The 17,125-nt window shown below is 44.8% G+C and overlaps 1 protein-coding gene across 1 annotated transcript in view; it reads left to right on the top strand.

Annotated features, from left to right (window-relative positions):
* SAMD4A (sterile alpha motif domain containing 4A) overlaps positions 1 to 17,125 on the top strand; it is a gene marked incomplete at its 3' end in the record, with an annotated part of 179,553 nt that overhangs the window by 124,935 nt on the left and 37,493 nt on the right. Inside the window, exon 3 of the mRNA XM_023760767.1 lies at positions 12,571 to 12,834. Coding sequence (XP_023616535.1) covers positions 12,571 to 12,834 — 264 coding nt within the window. The remainder of the gene's footprint in view (positions 1 to 12,570; positions 12,835 to 17,125) is intronic.

Here is a 17,125-nt window from a genome sequence, read left to right as displayed (position 1 = left end):
AGGTTCTTGGCTTAAATTTCTAATTATCACGGAGTCCTTCAGTAAGGACTTCGGTCTATCAGTGTTGCTTACCAATGTCAGGACAAAGAGAAGGTCTCATGAGAAGTTCTGAACACTGAAATTCAATGGAAAAGAAGGAGATTTGCATACCCTGACCCTTCAGAAAATAGAAATGAAATGTGAGAACTTAAAATGCGGGGGAGGAAAGACCAGGTTGTTGAGTCAGAATCAAAGGAAGATCATTCTGATTGGGATGGAGGAAAGTCTGTCCCTGTAGATAAGGATTTTGAAAGAGCATGGAAGGCACTCTCTTTGGTATGAAAAGGATGGAAAATTCACCTCTTGTACATCTGTGAAACACTACCAAGTAAGCAGAGATATTTTCATACCACATGTAATATGCTGAAAATGCTCCATGAATGTCCTTAGATTGGCTAGTACTTTGAGTTGATTTTTCCATGTAGCAGTGTTGGTTTATATCGGGTTATTCTTACTCTGACAACTAATGACTAATATTTCTATAGCACTTTAGAGTTTGCAAAACATTTTCTTGTACATTAAATAATTTGATATTTCCCCATTATCTACTAATGGGGGAAACATATCTACTAAACGTGGAAACTGAGGCACTGAAAGGTTATTCGGCTTCCAACCCAAATCCCAAATTCTTCTCACTTCAGTAGGCTGATTTTGTTGTGGTTGGCTCCTACCTCAATATCAAGAGAACGCGTGTCCAGCCGGCAAGTTGGGCCGGTGCACTTCACCTTGAATGTGCACACCAATGTCCTAGGATCTTAAAATGCAGATCCTGACTCAGTGGATCTGGGGTGAGGCCTGAGAGTCCAGCCTTTCGAACAAGCTCCCAGATGATGCCAGCGCTGCTGGTTCATGGATCTAGAGCACAAGATTTTGTCGTTTGGGAATCAGAGGTGCTCTTACCAACCGAGTTTCCAGACTAAGAGAAAATGTGCTTGGAGCTTTCTGAAGCCGATTCACAGCCAGAGAGGACCTGGGCTGACCCCTGACTCACTCTTCCTACTCAGCTAGCGTGAATGGCCACAGCAAGAGGTTAGACACTGTTGCCCCAAAGTCCAAACATTTGTCTAGGGAGTCGTTAGAAATTTCTGCCCAGGTATTGTTTGGGTTGGAATTCTGGTACCAGAATATAATTTATTTTCCCTGGAGGGCAGGGCAAGAGTGTTAAAATCCTGGGCTGAAGAGTCTGAGCAGAATTCTGCATGTGAACCCGAAGCAAATAAGATATATTACGGGGTGAAGCGATGATTTGTATGCTGTATTTTAAAAACCACTTGCAAAGTAAACAAGATGCCTCTAATCTTTGGGGGCATGTTCGTAAGACCAGGCAGAAGCAGCAGCCAACCTGGGGAGGTTTGAGATGTCTAGAATGTGGGACAGAGTTTGGAGGCCACTGAGGCAAGGGGATAGCCTAAGACAGTGGTTCTCAGCCCCGGCTAGCCATTAAAACCACCCCGGCTCTCCCTAGCTGGCTTGGCTCAGTGGATAGAGCGTCAGCCTGTGGACTGAAGGGTCTCAGGTTCGATTCCAGTCAAGGGCACATGCCAGGTTGCCAGCTCGATCCCCAGTAGGGGGCGTGCAGGAGGCAGCCAATCAAGGATTCTCTCTCCTCACTGACGTTTCTATCTCTCTCTCCCTCTCCCTTCCTCTCTGAAATCAATAAAAATATATTTAAAACAAAACAAAACAACCAGCCAGGCACATCTAAAATTAAAGATGCTCAACCCCATTACAGGGATTTCCATTACTTGATCTAGGATGGGGCCTGGGCATCAGAATTTTTTAAAGGCTCCAAAGAAGTCGAATGTGCAGCCAAGGTTGAGAACCACTAGCCTAGGACAAAAACATGGCAGATGTGAGAAAATGTCACAGGCAGGGAGGTGGAATGAAGAGTTTGTATATATACATACGATCAATTCCCATTACTTGCAATAGTTATGTTCTATAAAGTCACTGTGAACACTAAATTTACAAATATTGAATCATTGCTCCTGGGGACATACAGGGTGGGTTCTTGCAAGACTCACATTTTCATCCACTGATTAATACATAACTTTGTTTTACGTGTGTTTCTGTTTAAAGACATTTTATTTAATATATTATGTTGGATTCATTAACATTGAACTCATGGCCAACACCACTATAACTCATGGGTGAATGGAGCACATCACAGCCTCCTTGCACTTGGGAACACTGGCCAGCACCTCAGCACTATGCTATATGTATATATTTTTTTGTTATTCTTTAACCCTCACCTGAGGATATGTTTATTTATTTTAGAGAAAGTAAGGGAGAGAGAGAAACATCGACATAAGAGAGAAATATTGATTAGTTGCCTCTCGTATGCACCCCAACTGGGGACTGAACCCACAACCTAGGCATATGCCCTGACCGGGACTCGAACCTGAAACCTTTCAGTGTATTCGATAATGCTCCAACCAACTGAGCCATAACAGCCAGGGCAGCACTATGCCATGTTATTTTATTTTATTATTTTTAAATCTTTATTGTATTACATATGTCCTTCCCCCCCACCCCCCATTGAACTCTTCTAGCCTGCCCCTGCCCCCCAACCCAGGCCTTCACCACCCTGTTGTCTGTGTCCATGGGTTATGCATTACTGGTATATGCATACAAGTTTTTTAGTTGAACTCTTCCCACCCACCCATCCTCCCCCACCTTCCCTCTGAGATTTGTCAGTCTGTTCCATGCTTCTATGTTGCTGGTTCTGTTTTGTTCATCAGTTTATTTTGTTCATGAGAGTCCACATATGAGTGAGATCATGTGATACTTATCTTTCTCTGACTGGCTTATTTCGTTTAGTATAATATTCTCCAGGTCCATCCATAGCGCTATGCCATTTTAAACAGCAAATTCACCAATAAAACGCACGTAAATTAGACAGATGGGACACTAAAAAGACCTCGGAGAGGACACTTGTTTATAGTGTGAGAGCTGAAATGGGAAGGCAGACCAATGTCTGTCCTGCCTCAGTGAGGAGCATGTGCATCAGGGACTCCAATTTTCACCACTCTGAGTGCGTCCAAGAATGACCATGAACATGCTGCGAGTACTGATTTTGAGGCTACAAATACATTTTAGCAAACAGGTGCATTTGCAAATACAGACTCTGTGAATAATGAGGATCAAGGATATATAAGACATGTAATAGGACACGCACACTCTACAGTTTGTCTGACAGGTGAAGGAGGACCCAGAGTAGACGAGGAGCCGACCTGTGGACCTGTGCTGGCCTTGGGAGCTCAGCCCAGCCCTCCTCATAGTCCAACTGCTGTTCTCTTTGCTGCTGGGATCCGAAGGCTCCTGATAGCCCTGCCACGTCATATCCACTAAGAAATTCATGCTCTTCAAGCCTATTCTTAAACTAGACCAGTCGGGGGCTGAATTATTCCAGGAACCTCATGCTTGCAGTGTCTCTGGAAGTCTTTTATTCCAGGACTGATTTATAATACCCAAGTAGATGAGTTGAGAGCAATTACGTAAACGCTGTTTCTCTGGGGTAGGGAAGAACGGTATGGTTTAAATGAAAAATGCAGTGCCAAGTCAAACATTCAAATCGTTATGTGTAATTACAGACCACAGTAAATCAATTTTACAAACGCAGCACCAATCTCTCCGTGTTCCAACACCCACGGGGTCAGGTTGTGACAGTTTCGAATTCAAGAAGAGGCTGAAATAGAAGCGAAAGCGGGAATTGGGGTGTGTGATGTCTCAAGAGCTTGTCTTGAATCACATGGTGATTCAATCAAATATAATTAAGAAGCCAGGAGACCCTAAACCATCCGGTTGCTCTTAATTAACAAAAACAACCACAAAAATCATCTGATTAGCAATGTAAGCTCAAATTGTGGAGTTTTTTTTGAATGGTCATTAATGTGTATTGTTACAGTTGACATGTAGATGGATGCTTTAATGAAAACAAGAACCAATTCACTAATCAGTAAATTGCCCTAGTGCTGAGAATCTCCAGTTCTCATTCTTCTATCAAGGAACTAAGTTAAGAATCAATCAGGAATACGTAATACATTTCCAATTAGTTACAACCCTTCTCCTGACACTGGAAAGAAAAGAAAAAAAAGAATGTTGCTTGATGGAGGCAAAGGTTCAGAGTTTCATGCTCAGAGAAATCCTGGCACCAGTCATGCATTTGGCTGGTGCTAAGTTGAGACCCTAATGGCAGTAGCTTCATGCATCTGCTAATGATGCCGGCCCTTGCCTACTCAGTGCCATTGCTTTTAAAAGCCACTTTGCCCTCTTATCTGGGAAACTTTAACCTCCAGCAACCATGAAGACTTTGCCTGGAATTCAGCTCGAGACAGAGTTAGTAGACAAGATTGTAAAATATTCCTTATTAGCCCCTTTCAAGTGATTGACCCACCTCTCCTTTGGATAAGTGTTGCTAGTGGTGTCAAGATGTAAAAGGATGATACCCTGATGATTTGTTCAATGACTCTGACCGTGAATTGAGACCGATGCTCTCAGGGGGGCTTGGTTGCTCAGTCATGAAACCCTGGCTGTTTGCCATTCCAAACTTGGATTGCTTTGCTGGTACCCATGCTCTGTTAGCAGCCTGGGCGTTGTTGAACACAGATGGACATTGTATTTTTGTAAGCCTAAGAAGTACTCCCTGGATAGGCATGTGAGCTGAGGTCCTCAGTTACAATTTGGAGTTATCTTCTTAGAAAGGGGTAAGAGGGAGATTTTGTCATCAAACATCTATCTTTCTGAATTTCTCCACCGCCTCTCTTCCTTAAACACGGTGACTAGAGCATTTTTTACAGATACATTGGAAAACAACAAAGGAAATATCCACTTAAATCCACTCCTGGCCACTTGCTTAACTCAATTATTTTCTTGGTGTCATTAAAAAAAAATAATTCAAGTTCTGCAGCTTTATCGATGCTCATTTCTGGACATCAGTTCACTCTCTATGTGAGTAGAAATTCCATGGACAAACCTCAGGGTTAAGTGCATATAGATATAACTATGCACATGAAAAGAAACATAATGCAGGAAAGTAGAAGTTAACCCAGTGCACAGGAACTTTAGAAATGGCTGGGCTGATCCCGCAGTTCCTTAAATTGGCTTAAACATCTGCTTCAGTGGTGTTAAATTATTTCCATGGTTGATGTCATTGGTTTTGATAGAATGGAATGAGAGGAGTTTCCTTTTAGGACTGACTGCTTGAGTTGAAGTTAAATTTGTGAGTAAAATTCTGCTATTTTCTATAAAATGTACGTAGATTGCCTTCTGGTCTAACTTATTTCATAAATAATGACAATGTAACGTCAAAGAGCAGTTATCTAAAATAGGTTTTCTACGGGATGACACCCAGTTTTGCCATTATAGAAACAGACAAGAGAGGACAAATGAAATGTCCCAAAGATTAATGCAGCTATAAAAGTCTGCCAGAAACATTCTAATTTGCTTCCTAAAAGCCCAAATGTTTAAGTGATAATGTGAAGGCAGAAACATACATCTTTCCTCTGCCCAAAGGCTGAGCCGTCCTTAGAGTAATAAGAGCTGACACGGGTGACAAGGACTCAGGTTACTGGGAAAGTCTCTCAGGTACTTCTCCCTGCACCAGAATGCTTTTGCTTCAATGCCATATGGAGATGAGGTTTCAGGCGGGGGAAGAGATTTCGCTGTGTGTATTTGTCAACCCCGTTGTGATGTTCTTTGCAGCTTTCTCCTCTTCCAGGGTGTCCATTTGTTTGGCTTTGTTGCACAGGCAAGCATACACTTTGTCTTCCCAGGGAGCGTGGCTTCCTTCCGGGCTTGTCGGGAACTCCCTGTCCACCAACCACATCTTGGCTTGGTAGCATGTTCCCTGTTCTTCCCCCCAGAATGAGGTGGAGTCTGAAGCTGTGTGGGGGAATCATCTTCTGGTGTCCAGATGTTGTGAGCACTGGTTTTTCAAACCTTTGGACAAGAAACAAAGAGCAAGCATGCAGCGTTGAGGCATATAACCTTCCAGATTTGCTTTTAATCTGTTTCCTGAAGCCACAAGGGCAGAGCATGTTAATTTTAACCTTAGTAATTAATACTCTTCTCCCCCCACTCCCTACACAAATCTATACTTGGCCATAAATGCGACTGGTGTTACTTTGTCTTTTTTTTTTTTTTTTTTTGCATGATGTCACTGATCAAATATTCTGGTTTTGTTTGTTGTTGTTGTTTTTAAAAAATGTATTCTTGTACTCCTATTAATCTTTTCTTCCCCAAAGATTCCCACCACAGGGCCCCAGATTACTGGTTGTGGTACCACAAAACCAACTAAAGAAGAGGAATCGGGGCCTAATGTCGTTTCACCACTGAGCCTTGCTAAAACGTCCGTTGTTTTTGTTTGTTTTTAAGCAAATGCCTGGAACATTCATACAAGTGGTGTTAGCAGAACTCTATTCTTTGAACATGGAAAGCCTTTAGGAGCAGTTCCTTCGATGCTCTGAAATCGGTGCTCTTAGAAGAAACTCTTGGGACGGCACCTGAAAGATGCTTGATGAGCAGGCCAAACCCAAGGGCGTGGACAGAAACACTCCCCCAATAACTTTGAAACAACAGCAGCTACTGTGTATTGCAGCTGCCAATGAGTTGATCATTTTTTGCCTTTAAAATTGAAAATTATCAAACCATATCCTGCAGCAAAACTTAAGAATCATATGTTGTGAGCTCGTAGACTGGTGTATTCGCCAAAGGTTCTACTGATACTCCTGAATGTCTTTAGGGAGTAGATCTAGAAAAGATTGTTAAAATACACCATTAGCAACATACAAGTAACTATTCCCTGTGTTTTTTTTTTCTTTTTAAAAAAATATTTTTTATTGATTTCAGAGAGGAAGGGACAGGGAGAGAGAGATAGAAGCATTGATTGGCTGCTTCCTGCACACCCGTTACTGGGGATCGAGCCTGCAACCCAGGCATGTGCCCTGATGGGAAATCGAACCATTACCTCCAGGTTCATAGGTCGCTGCTCAGCCACTGAACCACATCAGCTGGACCCCTGTGTTTTTTCTTACTATGTGGACATGCAGCATACATCACCAGAGTAGAGAATTGGCCAGGACCTTTTAATTCAAGAAAGAAATCCTCAGGTAATATTTTAAAATCATATGCAAGTGCTTAGTCCCCTCATTCTACTTTCTAAAATCCCTAAATTAGAATGAGTTCTTTTTGAAAAGTTGAGTTGTAATAGCAATTGGATTGAGTTCTATCACATGAGCATCTAAAATTTGAAAAATTTACAAAGCACAAGTTTTTCTGCAGGTTAGAAATGGGGAGACTAGCTTAAGAAGAAGAAAGATTAAAATTGCAAATTATGTCTATGCGGCTGAGCTCATAAGATCCTGATGAGGGTGCAGAACCCAAGCTGGGGTTGAGAAGGCAGGTTATTTGGTTTGATGAAAGAGGATGACATTAGGAGTTTGGGGATATTTAATGTCCTTTTTTTCTAAAGTCAGTTTCCGCAGTCTAGATTCTAGATTCTAGAACAAAATGGAAATAGATGGAAAAATGCACTGTTAGCAATAAGAAATAATGGTTTAAGGAGATAGAATAACTAGGCAAGGCACACAGAGGACTTGAAGCCCACAAGGTCCTGAGGGCATCAGTATTGCCTATGGAAGCCTCAGTAGAGAGCAGCAGTCATCTTGGTTTGCTTATTGAGTTCATGACTCTATTTTTAACAACTAAAACAATTGGGAGTAGGGTATGGCTCAGTAGTTGAGCATTGACCTATGAAGCAGGAGGTCACGGTTCGATTCTGTGATTAGGGCATGCAGTGTGGGGCATGCAGAAGGCAGCCGATCAATGATTCTCTCTCATCGATGTTTCTGTCTCTCTCTCTCTCCCTCTCCCTTTCTGAAATCAACAAAAAAATATATTTTAAAAAATTACAAAAAGAGGTATAAATTCAGCAACATTTAAATTTATTTTTTATTAATTCTATAACTCTTCACATACATGTGAAAACATACATTGATAACACAGTATTTTATCTGCTAACAATGCTGGGTGCACATAGGGACTCTCAGGTCTTTGATAACCCATTGGGCCCACAGCTCACAACTTGGGAATTACTGAATTATGTTGTCTTTTAGGGTGCTTCCAGCTCTAAACCACAGTTATGACTCTGTGCTCATAACAATAATTTTTAAAGCATAAGTTGCATTCAATGTGTAAATTTAAAGAGAACAGAAAAATGTGTAATGTGTCTTTAAAAGATCTCCATTGAAGTTTATTGTGATAGACTTTGGTGTAAGATCAAGCTTCAGTAATCTGGACTGTTTGCTTATGGGGATCACTTCCCTCTTTGACAGTGAGGTATAACACTTAACCTGACAGTGGACCAAGGCGATAGTTGGACCAGTTTCCCAAGCCTTTCTCTTTCTACAAACCCTGTTATTTGTCATCTTAGAAGGCAGAAAAAAAGTAGTTATACCTCATTTTCTTAAAAGAGCACTAAATATCCTGAAAAGCTTTTTCCTAAATCTTATTTCACTAATTGCAAATGGAGACAGAAGTCAAAGATGGTCAAAGGAAATGGGAAATAAATAGATGTCCAGGCTATCAAGAAAATACTTAAAGGAACAGCACCCAGAGCCAGGCATTGCATTTTCCCCTAAAAAGGCATTGGAAGGAGTCACAGTAAAGATGCTTGGAGATGAAAGAGGAACCATGAGGTGTGATGAGGTCAAAGGATGGCCCTGATGGTATGACAGACTTCATTGCCAGATTATAAGACCCTCTGTGCTTGCATCACACATTATTTTTAGCTGCTTTTTCATATTTAAATTAGACTTATTTATTCTTTATTCTTTAATGTATGAGAGCCCCCCAATTTACAGTATTCTGCTGACATATATCCATGTACATGCATACATACGTGTGTACATACCTGAACTTTCTTGTAGAGGCTTCTAAGAATATAAGCAGTATTGAATCTAAACTGTACATAAGATTAAGTTTAGCTTCAGTTTTTCCAGAGCAAAAGAGGCACGATTTTGCCTCCCCGGGTAATTTTTAGTCTGATTTCCAAAACGATGAATCCATCCTGAAACACACTGGCCTTGTGCTCTCACCTTTAGGAAGTCACAAATGCAATATGAATTTAGGACCTGAGTCCTACTGGAACCTGCCCTTTACTAGTATATCTGAGATTTTTTTCCCAAGGTGTACTTCATTCTGCATCATTGGAATATGACTTTCAGGCAGCCTGCAGGGGAATTAAGCATTAGCTGCTGTCTGCTGCACAGTGGTCAGCAAGCGAGAGCATTCCAAAGGTCTGCCTCTAGCTGGAGTCATCCTGGGGCCACAAACACAGCGCTGCAAAGCTTCTCAGGTGTCTCTCCACTACCTCTCCTCCCTTCTTGTAGGAAAAGGAGTTTATTTTTGCCTGATTATCAATTCTCCCTCTATTGGTCACCACTTCAGATGAGTTCTTCTGGTTAAAAAAAAATAATAAAATGGAGCAATGGGCCAACCATCGATCCTGTGCCGCTGGCCACCTCTTTAATTCCACAGTCACGTGGCCTGTTTTCCTGCACTCTTCCTGCCATGGCATTTATTATTCCCGTTGCCACTTTATGCCAAAGTACTCCCTCACACAAAACAACATAAAAATCGGCTTTGAGGTCACTATTACTTGAAGATCTGTCTTCACCCCAAAGTGGCACTATTGGCAGGTCACCTGTCACCTACTTCAGTCTCCTTCCCAGAGGTAGACAAGCCTGTATCGCCTTGGTTCTCTTTAAAGAGAAATCGGGCCTTTGCCCAGCATGACTTTGCTTTGATTGAGGTGTATGTCCAGCCTCGCTCTCATCCATGGCCCTCTCTGAAGATCAGAAGTGTCATGTGAGGCAGTTTGCTTGGTTGCTATGGCTGGGTGATCCTAAAGAGACATTTCTGAGTTTGGTGCCAGCTGTGGGAGTCTTTATGGTTTAAACAGGGAGGGGCCTTTAGTAGAAAGTCATTGGGAAAAGGCCCAGGCACCTGAGGTGTAATTGATGTTTTATTAGAGGCAGAGGCCAAGTTCATACCATATCCCCTGTGACTTCAGTCACGCTCAGGAATGTGCAAGGAAATAGGTGTAGATTTCAATGAATAAATCCCTGTAAGTCCCATTAAGTTAGGTAAACATTTAGTTCCATTCTCGGTAGCTAGTGGGTTCCCTGGAGATTCACAGCTTCCCCAAGGATGCCCATCAGTGGGGAGGTGACCTGGCCTTTAAGGGAACTTTAGATGGAAAGAAGCAAATGGGCTCCATCCAAGAATGAAATTCAGCTACATATGTGTGGTGGTGTTCTTAGCATCTAAGGATCTTAGCAGTGGGTTCAGTTACTGCTGTTAACCAGGCGGTTCCACCAGCTACCAGCTGTATATCTCTCTTTGGCAAAGTCCGTTTCTATGGTTTCAGGCTCACTCCAATCCTGGCTGGGAAGAGGAGCACCATGTCCACTTGGGGCATACTTGGCTGGCACCATTCAGAGCCTTCACCAGATATTCTGAAATGACTGCAAAGGTAGCAGAAAGCAGAGACGTCTAAGCTGAAACATCCCAGCACTTGGGTAGCCCTAACAAAGTCTACCCAATTTCATATAAATACTTAGACAGGCATGAAATGGATTTTCTGGATGTCTGGCTTTTCTTCCTATTGGCTTCTCTCTTCATTTTTGCTGCTGCTTCCTTTTTATTTATTTATTTTCTTTTCCTGAGGTTTTTTTTTTCCTCCCCCCCCCCTTTTTCTCTTGCTAATTCTGATCCAACCAGGTAGCAATGCATTTTCCAGGGAGCCTTTTAAATAGTGTCTTCCCTAGTCTATTTAGTGGAAATGCAAGCTGTTTCAGCCTGTTAAGGTAAAAAAAAATTTAATATTCCCTTTGCATATTTTTAAGTTAGATAACAATTCCTTGCCTTTGATAGACTCTACCCAAATTAGAAATTTTTCAGATTACAAATACTAAATATTTCAGATTACAAATACTAAAACTGCTGTTCCTCCCCCACCCCCACCCCTTTTTTTGTTGTTGCTGAAGAAATTTCTAGCCCTTTTGCCTATGCCCCTTTCACACACAGGGCTGCCCTTCTGGCCACACAAAGCCAGTTGGAAACATGGACAACAGCGGTGTGAGCCCGTTGCTCTCAGGGCCTGGTTCATGCCAGCTGACCAGGAGAGCCAACCCACACCACTACTGTCCCAAACACACTTTTTGAAAACACCCAGCCTTTTTGGCTCTGGTGTTTATCTTTTCAAGTGAGAGCAAGGCAATCTGCTGGCCAGGTCTTCATGTGGGTGCTGCCCCACCCGAAATGCAATTTAACAAAAAGCAGAACTTCCTACATGGGGATGTCGGGTCTGCTTCCCCCCAAAAAACACAGAAAGATTGACGCCATCAAAGAGGTGCTGGTCTGGCCTCGGGACAGCCAAGACCTCGCTGGAGGGGCTAGAGCCTGAGATGGGACTTAATGGCTCCCCTGAAAAATGTTTTAAAACGCATGCGGCTCAGTTCCATGTTAGCCCTGCAGAGTCCAAATAAACTGGACCTGTCAGGGAGCGGCGCGGAGCGAGTGTTATGAATAGACTCCTTTTGTGAAGCGGGCGCTTTCCACGCCCAGAAAAACCAGCCGAGGGTAACGCCGGCTCCCTCGGCGTTGATTTTGGTCAAATCCCTCCCTTGAATGACCTCAATGTAACTTGGCTAGTTATGTGAGACGTGTTGCTTTTTCCTAGTTTTCTGGAAAAGAAATTAAAAACGGGGGCCGCGCAGATGTTGCCCACGGTGCGGAAGGGCTGGACATGCCGGTGGAAACCATGCCCGGCTTCCCGAGAGCACCCCGCTGGCTTCTGAATGAAAGCCTTGTTACCTGGAAGTGTTTTCAATATAGAGTTTGGCATCACCCTGTGGAGCCGCGGGAAAGAATCGGCCCTTTCACACAGAGCTGCCGGTCCCGTCCCCTGAGATCCGTGTTAGCATCGGGGCCCTCGCTAAGCCTGCGCCCCTTTGAGAGGGAATAGTTCCCTGATTCCTGGTTCAGGGCGAGTCCACCTTCTTCTGGTTCAGCCCAGCAGAGGTCCCTGCTGGCCAGGAGGTCCACCCTAACGACACGGGGAATGCCGGTTTTGTGTGTTTAAAAAATTGCCCAGCACATGTTTTTGCCACTCTTGGCGGATGGCTGCTGTGCCAAGCTGTCAAGTCTGTCCTAATGAATGGCCCGACTGCTAAGAATCCTGATTTCTAGAGTCAGAACCAAAACCAGATCCCAGCCCATAAAGGCTAAGGTCACAGATGTGGGCACTGTAGGTGCAGCCTCCCTGAAGAGACCCAACCCCCCCAAGAGGTCCAGGCAGGACCCTTCTATCCACCCCCAAGGGAAGGACCCGGCCAGGCCTGCAGCCTCTGTGACCGCTGATGGAGTTGTGAGACAGCTAGCGGCTTCTCTCAGGGGTATTGTGGGTTCTTCTGTGGCCCAGACTCAAGGGGGGGCAATAACCTATTTCATTTTATTTTTATTTTCCAGTTCTCTCAGGCCAGGCACACCACAGCCCTTTGAAACGATCTGTGTCCCTTACCCCACCCATGAATGTGCCAAACCAGCCTCTAGGACATGGATGGATGTCTCATGAGGACTTGCGAGCTAGAGGACCCCAGTGCCTCCCATCCGATCATGCCCCCCTGTCTCCACAAAGCAGTGTAGCCTCTTCAGGAAGTGGTGGGAGTGAACACTTAGAAGATCAGACCACTGCTCGTAACACATTCCAAGAAGAAGGTAGTGGTATGAAAGGTGAGTGACGGAATGAGAAACCACTTTTAACAGAGCCCCTCTCTTTATCTGGAGTCAGAGGGTAGAAGGAGAGGGAGTCAGCAAGAGAGAAGGAGCCCCCAGGCCCGTGTGTTGGGCTCCTCCAGGGCAGAGCTCCCGTCCCGGGTGGACCATGGAGGAAAGGGCTCAGATTCCCCTTCCAGGGCTTCTTGCCAAAACCTGGAAACAAGACCAGAGCAAGAGAGGTCAGCGCCCTTTTGAATGAATTAAATTTTTTAAAGCAGTGGCTTGCAGTCAATCAAATGAGTCACAGCCAACGCTGGTAGGATCTACTGCTTGCGCGTACATTGCTCAGCCTGCCCTATATGTGAAGATGCTGAGCCGCTCCAGCCTTCTACCTTCTTGGCCGTGTGTTGCTATGGCCAGGGAACCGTCAACAAATTTAGCAAAACAAACCATAGGGTCTTTTTTTTTCCAACCTCTCTCAATGCAGAACTGTAGCAGTGCTTCCTTTCTCTCTCCCTTTTCCTTTGATATCCAAAGAAACCTTTCAACCCTTTTCTCTGCTTCTGTGGAAGGGATATGAAAATATCACTGGGAATCTGACAGTGTTTTTTAAGCCTGATAACAGGTTTGCATACAGATGATAAAGACCTTTTGTGCAGCATAAATAAATGTTCCTACATTGCCCTCTAAATCTACCCTCTTCTAAAAAGACTCATCAGGAGATAAAGATCTCCAAATTACCCACGATAGGTTCAAAGAGGATTCGTGCGTCCTGTATTTCTAGACACCAGCTATTCAAGGGCGGGCAAGTCCTTAGGGAAAGATGCTCAGCGGAGACACACTCATAACAATTGAGGAGGGAGAAACAGTAACTAGTCATGTGTCTGGGACTGGGAGGCTGAGAGGAGGCTCTGAGAACACTCCCTTTGCTGGCTTTAGTAGTCCTGAGGTTTTGCTGTTTCTCATCTTTCCCTTGAAAAGGGTCAGTGTTGACATAGGTGGCTCTGTCCAGGGTCCCCTCCCTGCCACGGAAGCCTGGCACAGAAAGCTACCCACAGCTACCCAGAAAGGTGCCAGTTGTAAGAAAGGACCACCAGACTGGAAATGGAATGAAGCCGGTGGGAAGCGCTGCCCACCCCATCCCCGGTGGGCCCTGTGCTGAGTGTCCAGAGCATGCGGGGCGTGTCCTGATGTTTTCCTGTAAGGATATCATTGGGTCTTTGAACGTGTGTTTACAGGCTCATTGTAAAAGCGTTTACAATGGCTCATTTGGGCATGAAGGGGATATGTGTCCTCTCTCTCACACACACACAGTTCTCCGGGAAATGTGCCATCATTTTGGAGACGTAGCAAAACCCCTTTCTGATCTTATGCTTCGTGGTTTTGTGCTCACGCAGCTGAGGCTCAGGGGAGGGGTCGCAGGTGAGGCTGGGCCCTGCTTTGGGTTAGCCAGCAGGGCAGCTGTCCCTGGGGCAGCGAAGTGCCCGAGGGGCCAAGGCGGGCAGAGGCAGCCGCTGCTCCGGACCAGACTTTTCCAGGCGAAGTGGAGTGTCCGGAGGGCATGTTTCCAAGCAGTCGCATGTGTGGTTCTAGCTGGTGACTGTGGGAAGGAGGCCTTGCCTTTGTATTGAAGGGTGAGGAAGGTCCGTGAGAAGGCCGCCCACCAGGATACAGACCTCTCCCTGAGAGGAATGCTGGTCCCACGGCTCTGTATGAGAGGTTTGTTTGCTTTTCTTCCTTTCGTCCTTTTACTTCCCCTTCGTTTTCTTTCTTTTTTTCTTCTTTTGGAAGCCTCTCGCACACCTTAGACATTCTCTCAAAGTAGGCAAAGGTGTGCTTGCTCATGGTGTGCTGGCATTTTGAGCTGAGAAATGAGTAAAGAGAGCATGTTTTTAAAGAGAAATAAATGAAAGAAAATGTACATAAATGTCCTATCCCTGTTTTAGAATAAAAGCCAAAATATTCCAGAGTTCAAGGTCTATCCCCTATACTGTATACGCCTCTTCAGTGCCTTCCTTTAGAGTTGATGAGAATTGTCTCCTTGGAGCTTCTTCCATCAGAAAAATGACACAGACAAGATCTGACATCCAAGATTTTCTTTATCGGCCCAAGGGCTACTGGTGACTGGGTGACTCTTTCCCGTGTGTGCCCACCCTCTGCTGACCTACTGAGCTGTTCTTCTCCTAAAGAGCTGGATTGGGATGTACAGTATGAAGCCCTTAGCAAACGAAAGGGCAAAACATATTTGAAGGACGGAACATGGGAGTTAAGGAAGGATTCTGTTTGTGGGGAAAGTATATCCTCAGTAGAAAGGTCCATGCCCGAAAACAGCAGCATTCCCGAGTTGGGGGCCAGTGTTTGTGAAACCTGAGTGCCCCTCCCTCAACCCTGCCTGGACAGGTCCTCACAGGGTGGCCACCGCTGGGGTGGCCTCCCGGGACAGTGCTGGAGAAGCGGCCTGAACAGGCCTGTCCCAGGAGGGTGTCATTTGATTCCCAGGTCCAAGAGCAGATGCTGGTTTAAATTTCCAAATTTAATTCCTACTTTCTGAGAAATGAAATATGAAATCCGATGAAGTGCTTTTAAAAAGAGCCAGCACTTCCTCACGGATTCACAGCTCTTTTTTCTTGTGAGCAGGCCCTTTGGCGGGAGGGTCAGCCCCGTCCCGCTGCTCGCTGGTCCACCTCGGGACGCCATCGACTAATTGCTGTTTTTCTAATTTTTAAACGCCCTAGTTACGGGAACAACAAGGAAGCTATAGTAGAATTTGGAGGAGTTCCAAATCTCCAGGGGACGCATGTCAGCCCTCACCCCACACCTTGGGGAAAGAATAAAAAGTCACCATAATTGAGTTTAATTTAGTGTGAATTCATCGTTCTTGCCAACAGCTTGTGCGTACCTTGCTGAAACACTGCGTTCATCCGTTTCTCCCTTTTCATCTAGACAGAGCAGCCCGATTTGGCTATGAATTGTCCCTGAGGAATGTGCCTCTCGGGTCAAAAGTGTGAAATAAAGCTCACGGCCCAGCATTCTTGCTCTTTTTATTTTTTCATAAACATCGATCTCACCCTTTTTTTGTCTCCGCATCAGCACTCCCTGCCAGGGATTCTCACTAAATTCTCTCCCAAGTAGACCAGCTCCTGCTCTCAGAGGATCAGCATCATCTGCCGGCTTTGATTTGTTTTTCCTTTTATAGTAAATAGCCATCCTGAAGGTTTCCGTCAGCTCCAAAGCACGGATTGGCTGGCCCTTGGGGCAGGGATCTCAGAGGAATGTCTCAGGCCACGGGAAGAATGGGATCATCTACTCATCTAGAAATTCATGGGCAGAAGTGAGATCCTGAATGGGAATAGGAAAGCTCCCCCCTTTGACATTCCCTGGGGAGGCTGCTGCTTTTACATGTTTGGACTAAATATGCTGGTTGTGGTTTCTAAATTCAGTTGCCCTTGTTCTTTGCGAAAACGTCACTGTGGCTTCTCCCAGGGGAACAAGTCTTGACTCTGAGTCGGTACTCAATGATAATATCCCCCTTTCCCTCAGCATCACGTGAGTGGAACCTTCTCTCTTACCTCTTCTCTCATGCAAAGCCTTCAGGTTGCCAAGAGGGGAAAAGAGGACATTTCCATGCTTTCCTAGAAAGAAGAGAAAATATGGAAGAGAAGCCCGTTTGTGGTAGAATAAGCACATTTGCCCTCGTATTAGCGGCGTGTCCTCAGAAATGTAGAGACTCAGCAACTGAAGACTTATCCAAAGGCCAGGGCTGTTGACGGGTGAGGTGGCCATATGACCTGGGAGCAGAGAGAAGGGAAGAAAGATTGATTAACAGGTTTGTTTTGTCCTCATTCAAGTCAGTGGGCTTTTTTTGAGCACCTGCTGAGAGAGGCTTTGGATTAGCTGTTGGGGAGACAGAGGCAGAAGAGATTGTTCCTGCCTCAAGGGACTCACTGTCACCTGAGAAACAAACATACCTGATGCAGCTGCACAGCTGTGAAAAATATCTTGTCTTGGAGACTTGCTCTGGATCAGGCTTGGTACCAAGAAGAGCCCTAAGTCAAGTGGAGGGAAGTCAAGGACAGTTCCCAGAGGAGGAGAGGCCTGGAGCTGAGTCCCCAAGTATGATTAGAGGTCAGCCAAGTATAAGAGGTGAGGGAAGGGCAGAGGGAACAGCAAATGGGAGAGCATGAGACAGCTTGGCCAAATAGGTCCGTTAGCTTGAGTGTTAAGGACACATGGGAAAGGGGTCTGTAGAGGGAAGAGCCAGATGCTAGGCTTCATGAAGGATTTTTGACTTGTATCCTGAAGTTGG

The sequence above is a fragment of the Myotis lucifugus genome, unplaced genomic scaffold (genome assembly GCF_000147115.1).
Source record: "Myotis lucifugus unplaced genomic scaffold, Myoluc2.0 scaffold_191, whole genome shotgun sequence".
In the NCBI taxonomy this organism is placed as follows: Eukaryota; Metazoa; Chordata; class Mammalia; order Chiroptera; family Vespertilionidae; genus Myotis; species Myotis lucifugus.
This window is presented reverse-complemented; position numbering and strand designations above follow the sequence as displayed.